This window comes from Aquarana catesbeiana, linkage group LG02 (assembly GCF_042186555.1).
Source record: "Aquarana catesbeiana isolate 2022-GZ linkage group LG02, ASM4218655v1, whole genome shotgun sequence".
Lineage (NCBI taxonomy): Eukaryota > Metazoa > Chordata > Amphibia > Anura > Ranidae > Aquarana > Aquarana catesbeiana.
In genome coordinates, this window is record NC_133325.1 from 77,057,141 (window position 1) to 77,070,334 (window position 13,194).

A 13,194-nucleotide genomic window follows, 5' to 3' on the forward strand; every position below is an offset into this window, starting at 1 on the left:
TGAAAGCAGCCTAAAGGCAAAACTTTTTTTTTTTTTTTCATTTTGAATAGAGTAACAGATGATTATAATCCCCTGTCAGTTTTTTTTTTTTACCATTGGCATCTCACTGTGGAGATTTCCTTTCACTTCCTGAGCCATATCTGAAACAGGAAGTCAGAGGAAATCCCTCCAAAGTGAGGGAATTCCTGGTTGTTATTAGAACTAGCGCCCCCATTAAAAGATTTCCCTTCTGTTACTATTCTGGTGACAATCCAAAATGTTCTTTTACTTTTACGCTCAGTGATAACATTAAACAGGACAAATATATAGGGCGAATCTCCCTAAAGGGGGGCACAGACAGCAGTAAAAACCCAACAGGAGTTCTAATCCCTCCCCACTCTATCCAAAACTAAAAAAAAAAAAAAAAAAGAAGTTTTGCCTTTAGTAATACTTTAGCTCCTACTCTCAGTAGTGACTTAGCAACTTTCACTGATCCCCCTTCCAGTAGTGACTTAGCAGCCTTAGAGCCTTTTTATCTGTAATATACGGGTGCATCTCATAAAATTAGAATACCATCAAAAAGTTAATACATTTCAGTAATTCAATTAAAAAAGTGACACTCATATATTTTATATAGATGCGTTACACTCAGAGTGATATATTTCAAACATTTCTTTCTTTTAATTTGGATGATTATAGCTTACAGCTAGTAAAACCCCAAAATTCAGTATCTAAGAAAACTTGAATATTACAAAAGATGAATAAAAAAAAAGTTTTAATACAGAAATGTTGGCTTTTTGTGAAAAGTATGTCCATGTACAGTATAGTTTGCATTCAGTACTTGGTCGGGGCTCCTTTTGCATGAATTACTGCACCAATGCGGTGTGGCATGGATGAGATCAGCCTGTGGCACTGCTGAGGTGTCATGGAAGTCCAGGTTTCTTTGATAGCGGCATTCAGCTCGTCTGCATTGTTGGGTCTGGTATCTCTCATCTTCCTCTTGACAATACCCCACAGATTCCCTATGGGGTTTAGGTCAGGTGAGTTTGCTGGCCAATCAAGCACAGTGATACCATGATCATTAAACCAGGTATTGGTACTTTTGGCAGTGTGGGAAGATGCCAAATCCTGCTGGAAAATGAAATCAGCATCTCCATAAAACTGGTCAGCAGAGGGAAGCATGAAGTGCTCTAGAATTTCCTGGCAGAGGGCAGCACTGACTTTGGACTTGATAAATCACAGTGGATCAACACCAGCAGATGACATGGCTCCCCAAATGATGACAGAGTGTGCTAAATTTTGCATTTCATGTGGAAATCAAGGTCCCAGAGTCTGAAAGAAGAGTGAAGAGGCATGGAATCCAAGTTGCCTGAGGTCCAGTGTGAAGTTTCCACAGTCATTTGGGGAGCCATGTCCTCTGCTGGTGCTGGTCCACTGTGTTTTATCAAGTCCAAAGTCAGTGCAGCCCTCTACCAGGAAATTCTAGAGCACTTCATGCTTCCCTCTGCTGACCAGCTTTATGAAGATGCTGATTTCATTTTCCAGCAGGACTTGGCACCTGCCCACACTTTAAAAAAGGACCAATACCTGGTTTAATGATCATGGTATCACTGTGCTTGATTGGCCAGCAAACTCACCTGACCTAAACCCCATTGAGAATCTGTGGGGTATTGTCAAGAGGAAGATGAGAGACATCAGACCCAACAATGCAGACGAGCTGAAAGCCGCTATCAAAGCAACCTGGGCTTCCATCACACCTCAGCAGTGCCACAGGCTGATCACCTCCATGCCACGCCACCATTGATGCAGTAATTCATGTAAAAGGAGCCCCAACCAAGTATTTAGTTCATACTATACAGTACATGGACATACTTTTCAGTAAGCCAACATTTCTGTATTAAAAATCCTTTTTATTTATTGGTCTTCTGTAATATTCTAATTTTCTGAGATACTGAATTTTGTGTTTTCACTAGCTGTAAGTCATAATCATCAGAATTAGAAAAAAGAAATGCTTGAAATATATCACTCTGTGTGTAACGTATCTATATAAAATATATGAGTTTCACTTTTTGAATAGAATTCCTGAAATTGATTAACTTTTTGATGATATTCTAACTTTATGAGATGCGCCTGTGAACACAGAACACTGGTTCTAGAATAGGAGAGCAAAGGGAGATGTAACTGTTCAGATATCTGACTTGGACGACTTCACTGCTTCTCTTGTAGCTTTAAGGATGAATTGCTCCACAGTGCCAAGCATCCACAGTGAGCCACAGCTCCGAGCATGCTTTTTTTTAGTTCCATGTAAAATAAAGAATATCTGAACTACTTGGAAATATTGTAGTTGGATAGATTCCATTGGCTGTCAGGATGTCACTGATTTATTTATAGTCCTTTGTTATAAATATAATATTTATACCCTTTATAAAATGCACACTAGCATTCAGCATCTATGGATAATATTTAAAGAGAAGTTGTTTTCTTTGGATGTTTAGATACAACACTTCTGCTTCTTCTGATCTGAGGTTAGAATTAATCGTGAGAAAAGATTTTGGAGAGGATTCTCATTTTGTCTTATATAAACAGCAGGCTCTTGGTATATTTATATAGGGTTTTGTTTAGCTGTCTTGACTTTTCTCTCATGTATGTTTAAATGAACAGTGTTGCACGTTATATATTGTACTGAACTTCGAAGAATACATCAAAGGCTTTGCTTTTACTGCTCCAAATATTTATCAAATGAAATTATAATTATATGTAGGCATGCTATAAATATAATATGTATTTAAAGGTGGTTAGAAAAAATGGAAATCTGCTGCACCCATTTTTACAGGACTCCTGCCCAGCTTTCGTTGGTCGTAGCTATACCAGATTTCACCAGAGGTGGTGCCTGAAATTAAAGTTAGTACATATACCTTCTGATTCTAGGTAAAACCTATGAGCCCTTGGGATGGACTTTTGCTTGTTAAAAAAAGTGTCCCCAAATGCACAAATTCTGGGAAGTCCTGTTTTGTTTTTTGTTTTCCAGGTCCTGTCCTAATTGGCCCTAGAAAGTGTATGTACACATCAGTGGCATCTGCTCCATTAAGGAGAGCAGGGGGCCGCCCCCTAATCCATGCGCCCCGCCACTAATCTACATGCAGGGTGCCAGATGCATGGATTTCAATTTTTTTTTAAGCACATGATTAGAGCCTGAGGCTCTGATTATCTTCAAAAAAGGATGGGCCTGGGGCGCAGAGCACTGCGCCCTGAGCCCACCCAGTTGTGTGACAATAGCAAATTAATATTCAATATTGTCTTCCTGCTTCTCCTCCTGGCCAATCAGGAAGCACTTCTTAAGACCGGATTGGCTGAGAGGAGAAGTGACCTTATTGGCCCTCGAGGAGGAAGCCGCAGAGGAGAAGGAGATGCAGAGGGAAGCCTCCGAGGAGGAGATGCAGGGGAAGCCGCTGAAGTTGCCTGCGACCTGGATGGGATAAATGCGGAGCTGGTGGGCGGGCAGACAGACGGACGGACGGGTGAGCGACGGGGTGGGGGGTTTGATTGACGAACAGACCGACCGACCGAATTGGAGCACCAGCCGCCACTGGTACACATGTTAAAGTACAACGAAAGCCTGGGATACTTACCTCCTCTTCAACAGTTTGACGCCCCTCGCTGTCTTCTTCCAAGTGATGGACTGCAATCAACTTCATTAACCTGTGTGGGATGACGTCACGCATGCACGGTAGTTCAGTCATTGTGGCACACAGGATCTGTGCCGGAATGTAAACTGAGCTGCACTTGCACAGTTAATTTACTTGCTAAAGAAGAGCACAGATAGATTTATTTTATTACAGAAGAGACATTGCATGTGTACGTTCTGCAATAAAGGGCCTGCCTGCTCTCAGTCCTTAAAATTCAGACTTTAGTTCCAATTTAAATGGGGATCTTAGATTGTAAGCTCCTTTAGGACAGGGACCAGGACTAAATATTGCCCATGGAATTACATCTTGTCAGCCTCTTGTTGGACTGAGCTCCCAAAACACAGGAACTAGTGGTATGCAAATGCAGACTTTTTGAAAAGTCAGAATTGAAGAAAATTTCCAACATATCCCAAAATGGAATATGGGGTCTCAGTAATCTATTGAAAAGTTCCCCATATTGCATATTGAGGGATGCTATGGGTTAGTATTGATATAAAAACCAGAAAATTGCATGCTACATTTACACCAGGGTTTCATGGGCTATTAGAGCATCCAGCGAGTGGATTCATTGGCAATCAAGCAATGGTAGCAGTGAGTAGTGGGTTTCATCCTAAGCTGTGTTAAAAAGTGAAAGGTTTTATGGTGCAGCAAGTATAGCAGTTATCTATCAGCTGTTCAGAAATGCTGAAGGTTTTCTATAAATTCTCTGGACAGTATTTGCAGAATGCAGGCAGATCATATATGGAAAATGATCTTTTAATAATGATTTATGTATTCCTGGGATGACTTTCAGAGAAGCAAATCCAGTTGTGTTAACTATAACCTTGAGTTTTTCAGCGATTACTTTGTGATTACAGGTACTCATGAGAGCTCAGGAGCTGTACAACACACAGCAATTCAATTATTCATCATACATGAATCAACCGCTGTGAGTCATTGTCATGGGGCTGGCTACAGCTTTATTGCAACTTTTTACGGGATCCAGACTGGTTAAACTGGAACTCCAGCTCCCAATTTATCTTTTAAAGCAGCTATAAAACTTATGTATCCCTTCCCCCATCTCCCGTTGCCTGAAACATGAGGCTAACAGAGCTGCAGATAGAGTTTAAGAGACAATTTATGATACAACTGGTCTCTGCCTTTTTTTTCTGAATCAGATTTGACATTTCAGGCAGTATGCAGAAGAAAGTTTGAATGAGCTATAGAATATGAGGTTCCATGGATGAAGTTTCCATGGGGTTCCTTTAAAACTGAACTCCAGCCTCACCTTTGGTCTAGCACAATTGTATGGGCTCCTGTACTGAAAACACCCTGTCTGCAGTCTCTGACTTTCTCTTGGATCATGTCTGCAGTCTCTGACCATCTTTTGTATCATGTCTGCAGTCACTGACCATCTCTTGTATCATGTCTGCAGTCACTGACCATCTATTGTATCATGTCTGCAATCACTGACCATCTCTTGTATCATGTCTGCAGTCTCTGACCATCTCTTGTATCATGTCTGCAGTCTCTGACTATCTGTTGTATCATGTTTGCAGTCTCTGACTATCTTTTGTATCTTGTCCGCAGTCTCTGACTATTTCTTGTATCATGTCTGCAGTCTGTGACCATCTCTTGTATCATGTCTGCAGTCTATGACTATCTTTTGTATCTTGTCCGCAGTCTCTGACCATTTCTTGTATCATGTCTGCAGTCTATGACTATCTTTTGTATCTTGTCTGCAGTCTCTGACCATTTCTTGTATCATGCCCGTAATCTCTGACTATTTTTTGTATCATGTTTGCAGTCTCTGAACATCTCTTGTATCATGTCTGCAGTCTCTGACCGTCTCTTGTATCATGTCCACAGTTTCTCTGGCCATCTCTTGTATCATGTCCATAGTCTTTAACTAATAGTTTGTTGTTTGTCTGCTGTCCCTGATAATGAATATTCACAGCATTTTATGTTCTGCCTCTTGGTGATGTCAGGGGCTGCACTTGAGGAACCCCATTTCAAAAAGGTGGAACACTACTGATTTAGCCCTTTCCCCTCCCCCCAGCCATGATCTGTCTGCATTACATAGAACAGCACAGATATCTAGTGATGATATCATTGGGTCTAAAATATAGTATGTAATGGAAACGTAAAGGTGAAAAATGTAGGCAAGAGAGGAACCAGGACAGACCAATTATAAGTAGATTCAACTTTAGCTTTAATTCCGTTTTTGAAATGTTTTTCTTAAGCTCTTGTAAGGTGATTATTTTTCTTACTCAGCTCTCACTGGGAGTAGAGGTGTCAGAGGGGTGAGAGGCCACACAAAAGACTGACTCTTTAAACAAGCTTTATTAGTGTACCTTGTGCTGTCAAGCAGAGTTCTTGTAAGATTTGTGCGCTCTTGCACATCCGGGATTTCCTTTGAGAAGGTGTTAGAGGAAGTTCGATATTTTTGGAGAATGAAGCAATCAGCACTCTGTGCGAGAAGGCTGAAAAGACTCAATGAGAACTCAACTTTTTCCTGGTAGGTCCGGAAGCCATTCTGAGCATTTTGCATTAAACTTGCACTGTGGGGTCTCAGGTAAAATATACAAACTAGTTTTTATCGACATATGTATTCCTGAGGACTAATCTGGTATCTTTCTATCCTGGAATATTGCTGCTGCTGCTGCTATAATATTATTTGATTATGGATCATTTTTGGGAAGTACTCACTATACCTTCTAAGAACATAAGAGCAAAAAAGGCCCAAGTCCACAAAAATTGATGAAGATGAGAAATTAATTGAAGAAGAAGCTGTTTTTTTTTAAACTCCTCTACACGTGATTGGATGTTTTGAAGTGAGCACAAGGTTACATCACTTTAATTTCCACTTCTTAAATCCAGTTCAGGAGCACTTCACTGTTAAGTGAGTCAAGACCACCTGTAAGCCTAGGGACACACCAGTGCTTTAGTTAATCGTGTTGCTATAACTTCTAGAAAAAAATCTGTAAGGGCTCGTTCACACAGATTGCTCTTCAGAGGCGGTAAGGAGGCATTGTATTGCACCATATTGAACCATACCAGGCCACATGCCCTCAACATGGGGGGGGGGCGCTCTGGGGCGGGGGGGGCACTTTGTCCCCATGTTGTTTGACACATCCTTTATTAAAAAAATAAAAATCTCACTCATTGTAAATCTATTGTCAATGACGATCATGCCACCCACCAACTCGCCAAAAAACCCCAACAACCTGGGGCACATAGCTGATTTTGACGGTAACACTAGCCTTTCTTAGGAACCAGTAACAGCGGGAAGTTGTCATATGTAGAAGTGGTTGAAATACCAGTCCAATATATGATGCACCGCTACTGTGGAACAGGTGGCTTAATGGTCTAAAGTTCGAACAGCCTAAACAGCCAAAGTTTACGTCAAACCTCAGTTCGGTCCGAACCGTTGGCTCATCTCTAGTCAGTTAATTGCTTGGTTTCTGGTCAGTTACTTTCAATCTTAGTTGCAATTCCCAGTGAATTGAAGATGGTTGAAATTATAAACATTTTTTCTTTAAGGAGAACATTACAGTAATAACTTAAAATAGGCACTCACTGGAAATAAACTGTAGTTTATATTTAAGCTTCCCAGAGACATCAGATGGCAATTCTGGACATGCATGACTATAGATATTCAGCAGACATTCCGTTACCATCATCACTAACCTTTCTGAAAATGAATAGTCACCCAATGGCTGAAGCCACTGACCTCCCCACCATCACTTTGCCCACCAATACAGGCAATATCAGGTGTCAGTCATCAGATACCTGTGCGTAGGTTTAGCAAGGTTAAAGTTGAACCTTGAGGTCCATCTTTGTCCCTGCTGGGGAGATTGCCTTCATTTTCTTATTCCAATATCAGTAGTCCCCAGGACTGGAAATAAGCAACAAATAGATTCATTTAAAGGTTATATAAAAAGTTTGGTGCACTAAATTTGGGGTATTTAAATAATACATTTTTTTTTTATAGAGATCTTTCTATCAAGTCAAAAAAAGAGGGGCAATATCTCCAAATGAGGGACATTTGACAGGTGTGAATAGGGTTAGTGAAGTGAACGTAGGCAGGAGGAACCAGTGGGTGAAAAATTGCAGTTTGCAATAACAACAATACAGAGCATCTGATGCTGCATCTTGACATCATCCCCAAGTTTGTCTCACATCATAATTTCTTAATTCATCACAGGTCATATCAGAACACAGACGCAGATATGTATAACTATGACCATACATCATAGCATGTTCTATACATGGAGAATGAGACGTGTTCTAGCCCTGTAGGACTCAATTGGTTATTAAATCAAGGGAACAAGTACCCACCTACTCTCAAATTTGGAGGTATAACCCCAATGTTGAAAGATGTTATTTGAGTTTCAATGTATCGTTCATATGAGTTAGTCATTCTTTATGTAATTGGGGGGAGGGGGGACAGTTGTATTCTCGTTTTTTAACCACCTTTAGATCAGAAATTTCGTCATTGGAAGGAGTGAAGTGTGAGTCAGTGTTCAGGGCACTGGGGTATTCCCCAGGCTTGGATTAGATTTTCAATAAGGTCTCTCAGTGATACAAACTACTATTTCTGCTGAAATGCCTTTCATGTAGGAGAAAACACAAAGCAACTTGCTGAGTCTTTATTTAGCTCTGTGTCTGCTTAGTGTCAGGAGTCTGGATGACGCATATTTTTTCGTTTTCAATTTTATTTTTGTCATCCCCCAAATAGGCTTTTACAAAAATATGTGCTTTATGGCTGTACGTCAGACACTGTTTAATTATGAATATCTGACAATAGATTTGTTACATGGACAGAGATTCTTTTGTAGGCAAATATATAAAGATGAATTCCACATCTATTTTACACACATTTACATGATTACTATATTCATGGCTAGGTTGGTTAAGCTGATTTGTATATTTTTTTTGACACTGACAATTTACTTTTTATCTCTACAGGTAGAAATACTGTAGGTATGATGTTCTGATTTGGCAGGTTTTTGGCCAGATTGGAAAACAGTCCCATGTTTATGGCAGTAGCCAGCCCCCGGTGGCCAATTACCCATGGGGACAAGGTCGATACGATGAGCTTGAAAACCTTCCCAATTAATAGATTTCCACCTACAATAAAGTGTCTCATCGATGCTCCCCCTTCCACCTCCATAGCATAGACTTGCTTGCTACACTCAGACAGCCCAAGTCTGTCAATGTCTTTTGTTATAGCTGAACCATATGCAGATATAAAATACACAAAATAATATAGTTCTTTATTCATTAACTCTTCATGGAATGTATTTAATGGAAGCAATGTGCCTGAAGTTGACCCGGTATCAGCCCTTTGCAGTCCTTGTACAACAGAGTTCAGAGTGGGAGGCCAATCAGCTCATGTGCAGATAAGGAGCATGCTTCACTTTCACTATCCAGTTAATGCCTCGTTTCCACCGAGCGGATTGGTTCAGGTCGGATCGGTTTGGAAGGCCTAGAATGGTCCGGCCTATTCAGGCGAGCGTTTCCACTGCAAGTCGGACCGACAGGGGCCATACGTGGGTTTAGAAAAAATGCCGTCATGGCGTCATACGTCCACCAATCAGTGTAATGCATCGTAGCTCCGCCCTAACTGAACCGTTCCATTTTCTATGGCCCCACATCTGAAGCAGGACCCTGAATGGAACGGTTTGGTTCGGTTGTATGGGCCGCTTTCATAATGGAAACACCCAAAGTAGCGTACCGTACCGAACCGAACCGATCCGCTCAGTGGAAACCAGGCATAGGCTGGGTCCATGACAGCCGGAGGACATGGGTTGACTAATGCTGGGCATCATTCAGCCAGGAAAACTAAGGGCACCTAGTGATGATGAGGAAAACTGTGAAGACTCTGGTTTGAAGGGAAGTATTGGAGCAAAAAGCTATTTTTTTTTTTTTTTTTTTTATTAGCTATTTTTTTGTACTTTTGATTGACTACGTTTATGCATATAGTGGGTCAATGGAGGACGAACCTAGCGATCCTCTAAAAAGGAAGTGGTATCACAGGAGTAAATAGAAAAAATGTAAAGATTTGGAGAACGCTGAAAGCAATAGAAGGGACTCTTCTGAGTTCAGAATACATACTTGAATATAATTTTTATTTTTTAAACCAGAGTTTAGTGTCCCTTTAAATGTTTTGTTTTATGTCTGCTTGCACTAAATAATCTTATCAGTGTATTGAACTGAAAACAAGGAACTCCCTATGTGACTGATATATTATATATACAGTTGTTAAAGAAAACCTGTTTCTCTTACCTACCTGAGTACATTTTAAGCCAGACATAGTCAGTGTTGATGGGGGAATCTCTCCCACGTAGCCAATGTGTTCTCCCGGCGGGGGAAGCCATTCTCCGATGGGAGAGCACAGTGATTCCTGCTAGCAGATATTATAATCACATGTAAAATCCAACAGTCTGGTTGCACCCAAGTTGATCGATCGATCATTTTGTATACATTCAGCTTGCTCATACATGGTTAGAATCTTGACCGGTCCCTGCTGAACTGGCCAATATTCGAACCACCTATGACCAGCTTTAGTCACTCATTGTCGAATTTTGTAAGACGAATTGCAGTAGCATGTTACAGCACTGTGCAATCATGTACAAATAACTTCTGCTACATGATGCTGTGTAGCTTACACCACAGGTCCCCCCCCCCCCCCCCCAATGACGTGTGTGTCCCAGGAGTTGCCTGACCTTTCTCCACTGTAGTTTTACTTTCACTTACAGAACTCCTTCCCCTGTTCTCTTCCAAGTATTTGGAACCTGGCAGAAATTTGTGATATGTCTGCACATGTGTGGGATATTTCAAGATTGTAGTGAGGGAGAGGAGCGGCACAAGCAGGAAGGTGCAAGGAAGACAATGCTGGACTCCATTGACTAGTAAGTATTTTTTTTTAATGACCATACAGGGATATTTAATTAACCCTTTCCCGTCCTTTCCTGGCTGCCTTTTTTGATTGGCTCTCACAGTGGTCACATGATCAGGAGGCCATCCCACTTATCATAAACAGACCTAGAGTTTGTCACTGTGCTGACCAGAAACTTTTGCCCTGAATACACTATTTAATTCATTTTTAATATTCAAAGCAAACTCACCCATCCATCCATGTCTCCATGCTTTATTTTTCTGAGAAATTACTTTAAAAAAACACCACACTAGCATTTCAAGTTGTGATTATTCTGAGTAAGGGCAGATGATTCATGTAGCATTTCTTGGAATCCATCTGCACTTAGCTGAAGCATGTAGACGGGAGGGAGTGCTTTATTGAGAAAGCCCCTCCTCTCCTCCTGAAGACTCCTGGGATGTATAACATAATTTTGGCCTAGGAAGCAACTGTAGAAATGAAGGCCCCTTAACCCAACGCCTCCTAGGGAAAGGGAGCCCTGACTGCTGGAAGCTTGGCTGGTACATGGGCGTGATCCAGGACAGGGAGTTTTAGTGGCTCCAATGGGATTGGCCACTGAGGCATGAGACGACTGGGTGGTGCCCTATCTGTAGAAAAAAGCTACGCACGGGCACGTCCTACTACTCTGAAGAGATCCTGACGTCACAAGAGTTGCCCACCCACCCGTTGTGAGTTTCGTCACAGCTTTATTGGCAGTTTTACCTTGCCAACGATGGATATTAATTTATGGGCCATGCCCTCAAGTTTAAGTCTGGGATCAGTTTGATGCCTGTCTTGCACTGATGGTAGAGACAGGCCTCCTAGACTGTGTGTTTTGTTATGGATGTTCACGGTATAACCGTGACTGGCATTGTTATATAGTATTTTGAATATTGTTAAAGTTGGTAAATTCAATAAAGCTGTGGCCTTGCCCTAATTCCAACTTAAATCAGTCTGGTGTCTTTTTGGAAGGCAAGATATTGGTATATAATAGCTGGTCAAACTGTACCTAAGCTTCTCAGCAGTCATGTAACAAAAATGTAAAAATATAATATACCTTCTTATCAATTTACAAATGCTAGCAGTAGAAGGATTAAAAATAGTTCATATTGACTGAGAGAGTTTAGTTCTGCTTTAAAGGGCCATCAGGAGGGGGTGGGAAGGGATTAGCTAAATTCCCTCTATCTAATAACTGTCCTTGTAAAACAAGAGTGAAGAACCCTTTAAACAAAGGAACCATTGTTACTTGTGTATAAACACTATAACACACAAGGCGAGTACATAAAGTCCGACATTAAAGCGATGGCACTTTTAAAGCAGATAGAAAAACCTATTTATCTGGTTGTGCGTAATCCATGCTTTGGCTTTATGCTTCCATTAAATGTCATGTTATCTAATATCTACAAAGTGGCACAAACTGCCATTAATAAGCTCGACAGCTATTTCACACTGCCTTGACGAGTCTACATAGCCGGCAATTAAGTGTCTGTGGAAAAGAATTCAATGAAGTATTTAAGGTTTCACAAGAGAAGGAAACGGCCTGGAAAATATTCTTCCTGCCATATAAAAGCATTCCTAGTAATGATCTGTGAATGATTTATGAGAAATCCCTGGTGGCAGTTTATTAGAACCACTTGAAATATCAAAAGCCCAGTGACAGGAAGTATAATGCAGTGCAAGACCGAGAAAACAGCACAACAGCAACGGGCGAGAGGCATCGGCTTATTAAATAGTTTAATCTACTATGAAAACTTTGACTATTTAAGTAGCCGTCATCCTAATGCCGCCGTAATAAACGTGCCTGGAAGGGGCCGTACATTGCACTTGTTCAATGGCTAAAACAGCATGCCCCAGGCTGGGAGATCATAAGGTAACAGTCATAGTAAAGTCAGCTGGTTGTATTTTTGTCTCTTGGTTGGTTTAAACACGGCAGACTTTGTGTTTTAACCCAATCGGGTGGGAAGGACTCACCTTACTGTTTTCATAATGTTCAACTATCTTCCATTAGTAGCCAAATTGCACAGTCCTTCTATTTTTTATGGCTGTCTGTCTTTTGGATCTAATTCATATACACTTTTTATTTTATTTAGCTTTTTATTACATATAATGTCTAAAATGGAGATTCATATAAACCGTATTTTCTATTTTACATAATTTACTAATGTAGCTACTGAAGTTTCTACCAAAATAGTTATCTCCTTGGTGCCGAATGTTAATGGACCTTTAAACCTTTTGCCGCCAAAGCCATTTTTGCATTTTTTTAGTTGAACTCCCCGAACATTATACATTTTCTGAAAGCAGATGTTGTGTAGAATAAAATGGTATCAATCGCCACATTTCAGTAAAAAAAAAAAAAAAACTAAAGTTAATTTTAGGGTATGCAAATGCAATGTATTACCCCATCCATGGTAAAATATAAAAGATGAGGTTGTACCGAGTAAACAGATACCAAACATGTGAAGCTTTACATTTGAGTGTGCCTGCAAAATGACGACTAACTTCGGTACCTTATATTTTCTATAGGCAACTATTTAAAAGCCTTAACAGGTCAACAGTTTAGAGTTAACTTTGAGTATTGGGCCTAGAATTACTGCTCTCATTTCAGCTTGCACGGCGATATGTAGCATG

At 40.6% G+C, this 13,194-nt stretch overlaps 1 protein-coding gene across 2 annotated transcripts in view; it reads left to right on the forward strand.

Moving 5' to 3' along the window:
- The window catches only part of ARHGAP42 (Rho GTPase activating protein 42), a 525,190-nt gene that overhangs the window by 225,392 nt on the left and 286,604 nt on the right, over window positions 1-13,194 (forward strand). Inside the window, exon 1 of one of the 2 annotated variants that reach the window (XM_073613053.1) lies at window positions 12,225-12,436. The exons of the other annotated variant lie outside the window; for it this stretch is intronic. Coding sequence (XP_073469154.1) covers window positions 12,398-12,436 — 39 coding nt within the window. The 5' untranslated portion in view covers window positions 12,225-12,397. Of the gene's footprint in view, window positions 1-12,224; window positions 12,437-13,194 lie in introns of those variants that run through there. 2 annotated transcript variants of the gene reach the window in all.